Source organism: Eubalaena glacialis, chromosome 3, assembly GCF_028564815.1.
Source record: "Eubalaena glacialis isolate mEubGla1 chromosome 3, mEubGla1.1.hap2.+ XY, whole genome shotgun sequence".
Classification (NCBI taxonomy): Eukaryota; Metazoa; Chordata; class Mammalia; order Artiodactyla; family Balaenidae; genus Eubalaena; species Eubalaena glacialis.
The window spans coordinates 154,734,241-154,747,147 of NC_083718.1; the positions used below are offsets into that span (position 1 = coordinate 154,734,241).

At 46.8% G+C, this 12,907-nt stretch overlaps 2 protein-coding genes across 2 annotated transcripts in view; both read left to right on the plus strand.

The window, feature by feature from the left end:
* The window catches only part of AGBL4 (AGBL carboxypeptidase 4), a 1,403,755-nt gene that overhangs the window by 1,147,783 nt on the left and 243,065 nt on the right, over nt 1–12,907 (plus strand). The window lies entirely within an intron of this gene.
* Nucleotides 4,126–12,907, plus strand: part of BEND5 (BEN domain containing 5) — a 46,999-nt gene continuing 38,217 nt past the window's right edge. The window contains exon 1 of the mRNA XM_061186607.1: nt 4,126–4,504. Within this exon, the coding sequence (XP_061042590.1) occupies nt 4,279–4,504 (226 nt within the window). The 5' untranslated portion in view covers nt 4,126–4,278. The remainder of the gene's footprint in view (nt 4,505–12,907) is intronic.

The window sequence follows — 12,907 nt, forward strand, 5'->3', positions numbered from 1 at the left end:
CAAATTAAATATCACAGGGAAAAAAGGCAAAATCATGAAAAAATGTGGTCAATCATTAGCAGAGAGGTTGAAAAGACACGCTCCAGTTGCTTTAAAAACTCACAGAAACCAGGTCTCCTTAAAATAGTTTTACAAAGTACACTGAGAATTCCATGCAGTAATATGAAACATAAGTCCCCCTGCTGCCCCTGATCATGCTTCAGCTGGCTAAGCTGAAGGAGCTTGACATTAACCCAAGGCTCTGCAAAACTCAGCAGGAAAGTGCAATGCAGACACAGTCGCAAACCTGCCCCATATGTGTACATTTTCTGCTCCATTAAAATGACTTGGACAAGAGGCAAAGTACATCTGGCTGGTAGAAAGAGGGAGTTAGGGGAGGGGCAGGGAGAGGACAGTCAACCTCATCACAGGCCTCCCACTCCCCAGTCTTGCTTCCCCCCAATCCTTACCCCACACTGCTTCTAGTCTAAAATGTCTAAAATGCAAATATGACCACAGGCCTTCCAGGATTCCCCAGAGCCAAACTGCTTTGCTAATTTTCTTAACTCTATCATGGGGTTTATAATACCCACTTCAAGGGTTCAGTGTGAAATTAATTGAAATCATATATATTTGTTGCCTGGCATGCTTGGTTTGTAAGTAAACTTTGGAGGAAAAGTAGATATCACAATGATCATCACTGAAACCAGGTCATATGAGGAGAGACAGGTGAAGGAAGTGAAGATGTCTGGGCAGAAGACAAACAAGATCCTAATGAGATAGGATCCCCAGTTCTTCCATATCTGATGGGCTGGTATGAGACTCTTGGTGGTGAACCTAGTATGACAGCTACAAGGTGAAAGCTTCTTCCTCAGTGTAAGTATGAAAGACCTTTCTAACAGTCAGTAGTGTCCCAAAGATAAGGTGTGCTGGTAAACTTCCTAACATTAGAACTATATAAGAAGCATCTGGATGACCACTTGGCAGGGATATTGAAGAGGGGATTCAACTGTGATTTGGTTGAACTTGACATTTTTAGCCACCTCTTTAAGTATGAAATCTGTACTTTTGAACTGTCTTTGTGTGCCAATCAATGAATCATCCATCAACAGCTTTAGTTTCTGGTATGTGTAAAGCCTGGGGCAACAGTCTCTGGATCAAAGAGGTACTTTGACTCCGGTTTTCACTAGGACAGACGAGGCAAACTTAGTAGGTTCTCTAGAAGCTGTGTTAAAAGACTGACTATGTGATACACACAGAAAGCAGAAACTCTGGGTGTCTTTCTGTTGCCCTTAGGCTGCTGAAGTGTGTCTCTTTGAGTATCTCGTACATACCATTGCTTCTCTAGAATCCATTCTGTGCACCTACATGCAAAGTGAATTGAGTCCGTGTTTACTCTGTTGGCATCCACGTCATTATTTGTTCTTTCCTTCTTTCTGGGTTCTTGGAAAATGGAACTGCCCCCTCATGAGAACGATTTACACTGACTTGGGTGGGGAATTTGTTTGAACCTGAGGATGCATTGATACTTAATATGTTCATGGATGTGTCTGTCTCCCAAGAAGTAGAATCAGTGATCTGCACTTTGATCACCAGGAATGGGAAAGACAGAGTTGGGATTCAGCCCCAACTCTGAAAAGAAGGGACAAATGTTCAGAAAAACCACGCAAGAGGTTTGTTATTCATGCTGTGTCTTTCTTTAATGCATTTGTTTTATAAGCATTTTCTCCCCAGCCCTGTGCTAGGATCCTGGGATGCTGAGGTTACACGGCTTTTTTGTCCCCCCTCAAAGAACTCATTCTAATGAGGGAAGATAAAAGGTGCTGGGACAAAATAGTAGAAAGAAACTGCCTGTGCTTGAGGAGAGAGGCTGGTTGGGGAAGCTTCACAGAGGAGGTGACATCTGAGCTGGCCTTCAGGGGAGGCTGAGGTCACTGTGCGCTCCAGGAAGAAGAACTCCCCAGGATGAGGGCAGAACCAAGCACAAAGGCTTGAGACCTGATAAAACATGCTCTCTTGGGAAATGTCAAATAGTGTAATGTTTCTGGAGTGTACTGTGTGCAGGAAGGTGGTAGAGATGAGACTGGTAATGTATTTTGAGGTTGCTCTCATTTAGATGGGCTAGGAGGTTGGCCATGGTGCTACCTGAAATTATTTCGCAAACATAGTTTGGAGCTTCATGGTATTTCATTAAATATGGCGAGCTCTGCACGACTCATCTTGCGAATTATCAGAAGGCTTGCTACACATTACTTCCCCTTGACCACCATAGGAATGTATTCTTAAAATAAAAACGCATGTAAGATCAGTCCAAAGAAATCATAATCATGAAGATAAACCTGCTGGAACAATTCAGAGTGGCTCCTCTTTTTTCCACAAGTATGTGGGGCAACAAAGGTTCAACATCTGCATCAGGACAACATGTGGTCATAACTGGCTGTCACTGCATATATGCCAGAGGCTAAGTTTAAGGGAACTAGATCTGACCTGTACATTTGGATCTGGGAGCTGCATGTTGATGGCCTTCACCTGTATAATGTACTCCCCAAATCACAGTGAAATAATCTGGAGGTTTTTGGTTTATCTACTTAATCATTAGTGTAGCTGATCTGAAATGTGAGCCCAGCACTTTTCTAAAAAAATAATGTGTAATGCTTTCTGATTATAAAGTAATCTCTGCTTATTGTGGAAAATAGTTAAATAAACACACAAAGGAAAATAAAATCGCCCACCGCTACTAAGAAACAACATTTTGGCACATTTATTTTGTCTTTTTCTTACAGGTTGAGTTCATTAAAATGAATTTTTTTAAAAATATAACTTTTAATTCAGTCTGCCACCTCAATTCAGCATTCCTCTACGAGAATACTTTTCTCACTATAACATAATTACTTACTTATACTTTTTTAATACTTTCAGACCAGATTGTAAGGGTTTCCAGGACAGAGAAGGCGTGTTATTCATACAGTAACCTAATTTTGGCACAGGAATCCAAAATTGAGACTTAAGTTCTGGTACATTGTCTTACACCGCAAGGGATCCAGGTGTTTGTGTTGTCTGTTCATCTCTCTACCACCAGCCCTTAGCCCAGAATCTGGCATGTAGCGCATACCCAGTGAATATTGGTCGCTTGAATAAAAGTATTAGTGTGACTGAATGGCTGGGTGAATGTGGATTTTTATTTATTATTATTTTTCACCCCCACTTCACTGAGCCCCTATCAGGTGCCAGGAATATAAGTAGTCATATCTGATACAAAGCCCACCCTCTCAGAGGCGTCAGTGCGAGGATGCTGACCCCCTCTAATGTAGGATGGGGTTCCTATGACACAGAGCCCAGTCAGAACTCCTCGAGGTGCTCCAGAAAGGCCCAGCTAGCCCTGGGTTTGCCTTCTTCCGACCACCCCTCCGCTCCCTGCTCATTCCGACTGGTCCCAGTTCAGTGACAGGCATTCTGTGGAGGGGTGCTTCACCGGAGGAAGACTACAGGGGAGAAAAGCTACACTGCTTCCTCCAGCTGAGAGGGGCCCTTGACAAACTCGCCACTGCCCCAGCCAGCTGGTCCAACTGGAAATCCCAGATAAGCCCCAGTTTCTGGTCAGAACTAGTTTGGCAGCACAGGGGGAACATTTCTGGCTGACTGACCCTCCCCACAGGGGAGCTGGCGGTTTTTGCCAGAAAGAAAAAAACAAAAACAAAGAAACAACTAAAGGGGTTGAGAGGAGCGGTTTCAATTATCTGATACACTCCAAAATTCTGCTCTCTTGCAAGTTTACACTTAGGAATCCAAACAAGATTGCCCCCTGCCCTGCATTTATTCTCTCACACTCGCCTCTCCTGTGCAGTGCAGTTTTGTTGCAATGCAATTTGTTTTGTAGTGCGACCGTCGAAGCCACAAATCCTGCACGCAGCGCGACTTGGAATATTAGTCAATGCATTTTTTTCCTGCAAGGCTATTGTTATTATCATTATCGCGATTTAGCGTCTCTGCCCTTTCCCCTCCCTCGGCGAATCGCGCTCCGGCTGTGATTGCTCGGGTCTGACTTCGCGAGTGGCGGTGCGCTTCCAAACCCCCTCCTCCGCCCCCCGCCCCCCTCCCTCCAGGTTCCGCGCCCAGGCGAGAGCAGCCGATTGGCAGAGCGGTGCTTTCAGGAACAATAACAGCGGGGGGAGCCCGGGTCCCGGGAGCCGCCCCCGCCCCCCGGCCCGGCCGCGCGGCTCGCGCCCCCCGCCGGGTCCCCACCTCCGCGCCCGCCCCGCGGGCTGACCGGCCGACCGGGGCCCGCCCCCGGCGCCCACCATGTACGCCTTTGTGCGGTTCCTGGAGGACAACGTCTGCTACGCGCTGCCCGTGTCGTGCGTGCGCGACTTCAGTCCCCGCTCGCGGCTGGATTTTGACAACCAGAAGGTGTACGCCGTGTACCGGGGCCCGGAAGAACTGGGCGCCGGGCCCGAGAGCCCCCCGCGCGCCCCCCGCGACTGGGGCGCGCTGCTGCTCCACAAGGCCCAGATCTTGGCGCTGGCAGGTGAGCGAGCGGTCCGGGAGGGACTCGGGGACCGGGCGGGGGCCGGGAGCCGGGGAGGGGGCCGGGGGGAGCCGCTGCTTGTTCCGGCCCCCTTCTCCTGTCCCGTAGGCTTTTCTTTGGGGGACGGGGTGTCTCTATGAAGGCCAGACCAGTTAAAAATACGGGATGGTCCCCTTTGTCTTCCCCGCCTCCCCGACACCTCCCGCTCTGTCAGTCTGTCTCCATCTCTCTGTGTCTGTCCTACTCTTTCTGTTTCTGTCTCTTCTCCGGCTCCCTCACTTTCCTGTTCTCTCCCCGCCTGTTTGTACCTTCATTTCTCTGTCTCTCACCTTCTCTTTACCTCTCTCTCAGTTCCTTCCCTCTCTGCTCCTTCTGTCTCCTTAAGTTTCTCTAGCTGTCTGTCTCTCCCTTTAAGGGCCTGAGTACCGCCTGGGAGTGAGGAGGCAAGGCTTGATATTGTCAGACTCTGCCAGGTGGGAGTCCCTCTTCACAGAGGGAAGCTAGGACATCCTTGTCCCATTCGGGCCATCATTGGACAGGATGAAGAGGCCTTGATCACTGGGTACTGGGTGCCACTCTCTCCTGCCCCTCCCTGGCTAGGTGGCAGAGGTAAAGCAGTAGTGGCACTTAACATCCCTCAGGCTCCACACCCCTTTTGAATCTCCCAGAAGGCTCTCTGAGTGAGAGCTGAGGGCCAGGAAGGAGTTTCTAGGTCAGGATAAGACCAGACCTCCCGTTCCTGCTTTCCCAGGGCCCTGAGAAATAGGCAAGGCAGGTGGTCTCATCCCCATTTGACAGATGGGGATGCTGAGGTTCACTTGGTGGTAGGACTAGAAACCAGCACCCTAGCCTCCTTCACCAGGTTCTTTCTGCCACACTGAGGCACCTTTTCCTTTGTAAAGTCAGTGGATCCTCTTTCCCAGCTAGTTTTACGAGGCTTGGGTACAGGTACGAGTGGAAGAGGAAAGTATCACTTCCGTTTTGGGGAGCAGCCTTTTAGCTGTTGCTGGTAAGGAGGGTGTACTTCAGAGTGGGCAGAGACAGTAAACCACGCTGCCCTCCAGTTGGAAGAGAAGACCAGGGGTTAGGAGGTATTGCTAGCATTTTGTAGTTTGAGATCTTTCCAACTTCCTTAGCTTTGCTTAAAAGATGAATTCAGCATGTATCATATTTAAATTTGGCAAATAAGGAAACTGTGGCTTGAAACAGAGAAGTGACTCTCCTAGGGTCCCATGGCAAATTAGCAGTAGCTTAGAGCTGTGGTTCATGAAAAGTTTCCTTTCCATCACCTCCCGTTGCCTCTAGAAAGTAGGTTTGCCAGAGTTGAGGAGTGAAAGAAAAACTGGAACCCGATGGGCACCTGGGGCCCTTTTGGACAGACTGTGTCCTGACCGCATCTCTGGCAAGCCCTGGGGCACAGTGGTATAGACCCGCTCACAACACCTGGGCATGCCTGGGGCCAGAAGAACAGAATGAAGGAAAGTATGTAGAAAAGGGAAACCTTTGTAGCTGATTCGGTTTTATTTCGTTTGTTTGCTTGCTTTTAATTACCTGAGGGAAGGGATTAGGAGACTTTTCCCCAAGAGTACAGTGTAGGCCTGAGGAGGTTATAGGTAGGTTGTACCCTTAGCTTCCCCTTGGCTAGAAGAAGAGAAAGCATGCTCTTAATGATTCTGTTATACTCCTAGATCTGGAAGGGCCCTAGGAGAGGGGGAGTGATGTGGTCAGAAGGAGTCAGTGGCAGGTAGGTGTTTTAGTGTGTAATAGCTGCTTTCCTCTTTTAGAGATTGTCCCTGCATCCACTTATTCATGCAGTAAACATCACCACTGTGCTTGGCTCTTGAGGCACCGCAGAGAGGCTGCTGAGGCAGATGGCAACCCCCACAGACTCTGAGTTTGGAAATTGACAAAAGTCTTCTTCAGTAAGACACATGTAACTATTGGTGTGAGGACCGTGAATCTTGACTCTATAGACTATTCATCCTCCAAGTTAGAATGCTGATAAATCTCTAGGGTTATTGAAAACAAACAATTAAAAACACACGCACACACAAACAAACCTAGGCAACATCTGGAAATCGGCAGAGTAGATCCAGAGAAGAAGCGTGGCGCCGGTTTGAGCAAAGTGAGTTGAAACGCACTTTCCTCCACCTCTCTTCAGGTTTTTTTCTTGAGAAGAGCAAGGGGAAAAAAAAGAAACAACTTGCCATTGACTAGGCCACATTTAGAATTCCAATCGGCTGGTTAGCTTTTAAATTGGAGCCACTGTCCTGGCTCCAGACCTGACTGGAAGGGCCAGGGTAGGTTTGGGAATTCATTTATCCTGGAAGAACTCTCCCATGTGTCTTGAAACCCCATCTTGGACGTGGTGGCTCTGAGAATTGCTTGCAGTGACTTCGTCTTAAAGAGCTCATCTTCTGGCATCTCCTAGTTGTGAATACCACAGTGCTGTGGGACCAGATGTGAGGCGGCGAGCCCTCAAGCGGGAGACAGAGATAGCTATGTTTTTGTGCATTAGCCATGAGTCATTAATCCCTCTCTGGCACCAAAAACGTAGTTTCAGGGGCAGTTCGGGGCCGCTTTATGGCTTTTGGTGAGAAGCACGGTACTTTACTGTTTGCCCAGGCCAACCCAGAGCTGTCTTCAGGTGTACCTCTTCTTGTGTCCAGGAAATGTCAAAGCCAGCTGCTTTGGGACTTTGCATTTTCCAGCATATGCTGGTCTACATCATGGTTTCCATGTGTGTCAGACCCAGTATATAGCCTTGATTTCAGTTCAAGGGGAAAAAACAAACACACCTTTACTGACAGTCTTACTTTGTGCCTGTGCATTATCTCTGTTCGTCCTCCGCGGGACCCTGTGGGTAGAGATTGCCTTTGTTACTATTTCCATTGTGTAGATGAGGACAGCTGAGTCTCAGAGACTCCTCTCCAGCTGTATAGCTAACAAGTGACAAAGCCAGACTTGAAACCGAGGTCTTCCAGTGCCAGGCCCCCACTTGGAAATCTCCTTTGTAAAGTAGCTGATGTTCTCGTCAGCCACACAGCAGGCTTGGAAGGAGTGAAAGGCAAGAGAAGAACTGTCCGTGAAGCTGACAGTTCAAGGCAAGTTTTCGAGCCCAGGAACAGTTTTAGATGCTGAGCTTTCCAGCCCCTTCTGTTCTTCCTCTCTTACCAGCCTCCCTCCTCCAGAGCACACGCACTTTCCTGCCTGCTAAGTTGTCATTTTCCTCAGGAAATCTCAGAAGAGCTCCCATCCTCCATGGTCCACCTATCTCAAGATGTGGCTCACCTTTGGATGTGGTCTCCTTCGTCACTCTCACTTATTTGCCAGACAGCGTGTTGGAAATGAGAACAACCCATTTGGAGAGCTTACCATTATCTAACTGCAATCCAGTCTGCTACTGGGGCTCATGGTATTGAATTTATGGTTTTTTTATGGGGCCAAAACTGGTTTTTCTCAGCTCGGTGTCTTAAAGTTCTATGCCATTCTATAGAGGCACTTTGGCTATGTTATTATTATTTGGTGTGCTAAATTCCTTTTGTTGTCAAATGTCCCCCTCCTACTTCCTATACACCAGGCCCAGTGCTGTAATAAGCGAATGCTCCAGTGCACCAGCAGGTCTGAGGTCCTGGGACTGAAATGACAGCACAATCCAGGCGAAACAAAAGTTAACTTTTCAGGCTCTGCCATGTAGGGTTTCTGTCCGGGCAGAATGACAGAGAAGAAATGGGCATCATCCTCAGGGTGAGTGTAGTCTTAGGGCCCGATGTATGTGCTAAATAGAGGTGGAAGCCAGGCACCAGGGCAGCACAGAGAAAGGACCCATTCTAGGTGGGCTTTGTGGTTTATCTTGTACATCTTTCCAACTCTACCACCACTGCCCACATTCCAGGCGTGCACCAGCTCTTATCTAAGGCAGCACAGCTGCCTTCTAATTGATTACCCTGCCTCAATCTGTTTTCCAAATTGCTGTCAGAATAATCTTCCAAAACACAGTCTTAGTCAAGTCACTTCTCTCCTTAGAACCTTCTGTAGCTCCCTGTTGCCTACTGAATAAAACTTCAGCTTCTCAGCCGGGGCATTCATAGCAGCCCCAGACCAACCCCATTTCTCCAGCTTCCCCCAGGCCTGCGGTACTTCATGTCATCTTGAGAACACACCCTCAGGCACTCCTTTGAGCCAACCAGGATGGATTAATCATTGTGTGAGATGGGGCCTCTGCCCATGGAGCTCACCTTCAGTGGAGAAGGCAGACACGTGACATGCTTGCAGTCCTGTGAGCCGAGGACCAATGCCACAGAGGAGTGGACAGATGCGTTGGCAGCTCCCTGTTCCGCCCTCAGGCCCCAAGGGAAACTCTCCTTCCTCGGAGCTCTCCTTTTACTTTGCTGTTCCTCACTTATCTTAGCATTCTGTGTCTTGTTTTGGTTAGTCATGAATAGGTCTGTCTTCCTACCAGACAGTGAACTCCTCCAGGACAGGGACCTGCCTTCCTTCTCTCTGTATCCATAGTGCCCAGCACGTAGGCCGGTCAGCCCAAGGGGAACTCACCAACTTGGGGAAGACAGGTGCATTTGTTATGCTTGGGGAGAAGAAGTAGGGAGGACAGGAACCCCTGTAGCAGCAACTTGTTTTTCAGAACAGAAACCTGCGGTGAGTTTTGGAGGTTTCCTCAAACTTTGTTCACCTGGAAAAAGTCAACATTCTTTATCACTCCCTTGACTAGAAGAAACCCCACACTTGGGGGGAAATAGCTTCCAAAGCCACGTTCTTCTTGCTTTGGTAATTTTAGCTCATTCAGGGCTCAGGTCCCAGCTTGGCATTGTTGGTCCAAATGGATCACTTGCTCCAGAAATGCTTTGGAACTTCTACAAAGTTAGCAGTGAAGCAGGGGAGTAGCCGATTTCATATGCAAAGATTGTTGCATGTCATCAGTGGGAGACTGCCAACAAAAGGATTTTTTTTTTTTTTTTTTAAGCGAGTGAAAACTTTTAATTTAGGTTTTGACATGTTCTGCTGATGTACATTGGAGCGAAGATTGGAACTTGCCTGCTGTCATCTGTTGCAGATTCTACTGAAATGTTAACCATTTAAGGTCCCGTCTGATGTGATTTGTCATGTTTAAGAACCACATATTTGTTACAACTAAATAATGTGTGTTGCTGAGTACTTCAGAGTTCTGGTTCACAGGATGAAGGAAGAAATTGCCCCAGGCAAGCTGAGGTCTTGCTCTTTTGTGTGTTTTTTTGTCATTCAAGAGCACACTGGTGTTTATTTTTTAAAACGCACCAGAAAAGTAGAATTCAAACTTAGATCTTTGACTTCAAGATTTATTCTCTTTCCACTGTGCCTACGTGCTTTGTCTTATAAGCTCCTTAGAGAGAGAAGATGTGTGTACTCCTCATTTTAAAAGGCTTACTGGAAAAGCATACATACCCTGAAGAGCTTTTCTCTGGTTCATTTAAGTTCCCCAGGTATTAAGTTACACTAGGTGGTCAGTCTTATACTGGAGGGAAATACAGGAGGAGGAATAGGCATTGTTTCTTGCCTTCAAGGACTCATTCACTAAATATTTATTAAGTACTCACCAGGCTCCAGGCTCAGTGCTAGGAATTACCATATACATACTCTGTCTACATCCTTGTGAGATAAGGCTTCTAATTTTACCCTGGGAGAAGAGAGCTACTCAGACAATTGTTTAGTGGGTGCTGTAGGTGCCAGGCAGTGGGCTAAGGTCTTCCCATACACATGAAGCTTTTGGAGAACTGTGAGTCAGGTCAGTCAAAAAGTATGATACCCAAAGTAGGGTGGCAATGGTTGTGATGGCTCTGAGATGGATTAAGGAAGGAGAATCCATAGGACTTGGGACCTGTCTGGTTGTGGTGATGTGTGTGATGATGATGTGGTGATCTGGACTCTCCTCCCTCCATGGGGAGCATTAGAAAAGTAGTTGGTTGGAAGAGGAGATGATGAGTTCAGTCTGAGACAAGATGAATCTTGGGGGCCCATGGGATATCTGGGCAGATACTCCAGGAGAGCGATTAGGCATGTGGCCCGAGGTTCAGGAGAGTGCTCTGAAGTCGGGCTGAAGATCCCAATGGGGAAGTCATTAGCCATGGAAGTGGTGGGGTCACAGAGGGAGAGGGGGCGGAGTAAGCGAATCATGCAGAACTCTTTAGAACACCAGCTTTTAAGGGCACAGCTAAAGAAGAAGAGCCCAAAAAGGTGACTGGGGAGAAGCAGCCAGAGATGGACTAAGAATCAAGTGATAACCAGGAGAGATGGGTGCCCTGGAAATCAAATAACGAGCGAGGTCTTTGTATCCCAGATCTAAGCCTGTTTTTGTTTCTTTTAACTACACAACAGCTACTTTTTCCTCTGAGCTCATTGGTGAGACATAGTAGGATAGGACAGCTAAATATATAAGCAGGAGAAGAAAAGATTTGCATGGGATGATATTTTGGTAGTTTTGAATGTCTGAGTTTTGCCCCACTAGAAGAAGAATCAGACCTGTTCTTTGAGGTCCAGAAAGCAAAATTAGGTCCAGAGAGTGGAATTCAAAGCGGTTGGTGGGAGGAATATAATAATAGCAGAGAGAGTGGATGAACAATGGAAAGGGCTTCTAAGCATAGTGATGAGCTCCCTGTCAGGGGAGGTGGATATTCCGGAATGAAATCCTGTCCTATGGGAGAATTGGTTAAATGACCCCCTCCCCCAGTTCGCTTCCTTGAGTATCAAGGAGGAAGATTTAGAGAGCTGAAAGAAGATAGGCTTTGAAGTGAGACAGTCTGGGTTCAAACTGTGACTCCGCTATTTACAAGCTGTGTGACCTTACGGAGATTACTTCACTTCTCTGAGTTTCAGGTACTCAAATGTAATGTAGAGATGGTAACGAGCAACTTGCCCACTATGTTATTTAGCAAGGTAATACGGAAAAGTATCTGGCACATAGTAGGTACTCATTAAATATAGGTAGCTGATAAGGACTATGGTGGCTAAGCATTCTTGAGAGAACAGCTTGCCTAGTCGTGGGTGCCACCATTTGTGGAAAGGAGCGATTTAGAGGACCAAGGAGAAGACAGGTTTAAAATTTAACTTGTGGGTGTTGTAAATCCTCCTGGGGCTTGACTTTAGCATGAAAGGCTTACCATCTCCCCCCATGTTTTGCCCCTCTGTGACCCTAGGGTGGGACCACTTATTACATGAGGGTAGCTAGACAAATGAGTCAGAAGGATGAGGTCCCTAGTTTTGTCTGTGCCCTAGCCCTGTGCCAAGGCCAGTGAGGCCATGGGAGTGAGAGCAGGGAGACCTACTGAAACCTGGCTGGCAATTCTCCTCTCCCCTTTCGGATGGTCTCAGCAGGACATTTCTTCAAACGAGCCCACCTGGAAGGATTAGATCATCTACTCTTGCCCGGCACTGCATAGAAGAGAAAGAGAAGTGGAATTCCCTGTGGCTGGTCAGTGGTCACACAGCTGGAAGGATCTCTTAAGTTTTTCTAGGCTAGTCCCTATGTTTTACAGAAAAGAAAGCTGAAAGGAAGTAACTGGTCACCCAGAGAGTGAGTTACAAAGCCAGGCCTCGAACCCGTGTCTCTTTCTGCTTTACCACAGCAGGGCACTCATCTTCGTGTTGTCTTGGCTAGATACAATCCTTGAAACTTGAGAATTTTGTCTGCCTTGGATTTTAAAAAAACAAACACCACAGGCCAGAGAATGAGATATGCATGCCTTTTCTGTGGCATGTCTGTTTTTAATGCAAACATAAGACTTTGCAAGGTTTTTACACAGATGAAGAACTTTAAACTTGCATATAGGTATTTTTAAAATAAGACAAAACCTATGTAAAACAGTTTATGTTTAGCCTTTCAGAATTTCATCATAGCTAACAAGCCCACACCACATTAAACTCTGACATTGGATTCTTTTAATTATCCAGCATGATTTTATGTAAAATGGGAGTCAAGACAGTACCTCTCCCATTTTAACTGTATTTCAAATTCTTCAGGGGTGTCTTCACGTTTGAAGACAGAATTGCATTGGATTTCCTGTGCGCCGGCCTCTTTTCTAAAACACTGTTTGCTCATTAACCACGCCTCCATTTTTTTTTCCAGTGGTAAGTTTAATGGGATGTTTCTCCCTCTCAGATTAATGACAAATACCAAGTTCTTCTGTATTTTTGAAGAGCAGCTTCTACCATATTTTATGGCTTTGAATAGGGACTCTATTTGGGGGTTATTTAGGGCTTGGTGGTCTTGATAAGCTTGGAGTTCAGGAGGTTGGTATCAAGTCATACTAAGTTCAATTCGGGAATTTATCACAGCATTCTCCTGGATGTAGGCAAGGGCTTGGGAAAAAAGCTGGCACTTGGGAAATTATATTGACACACTCACCATTTTAT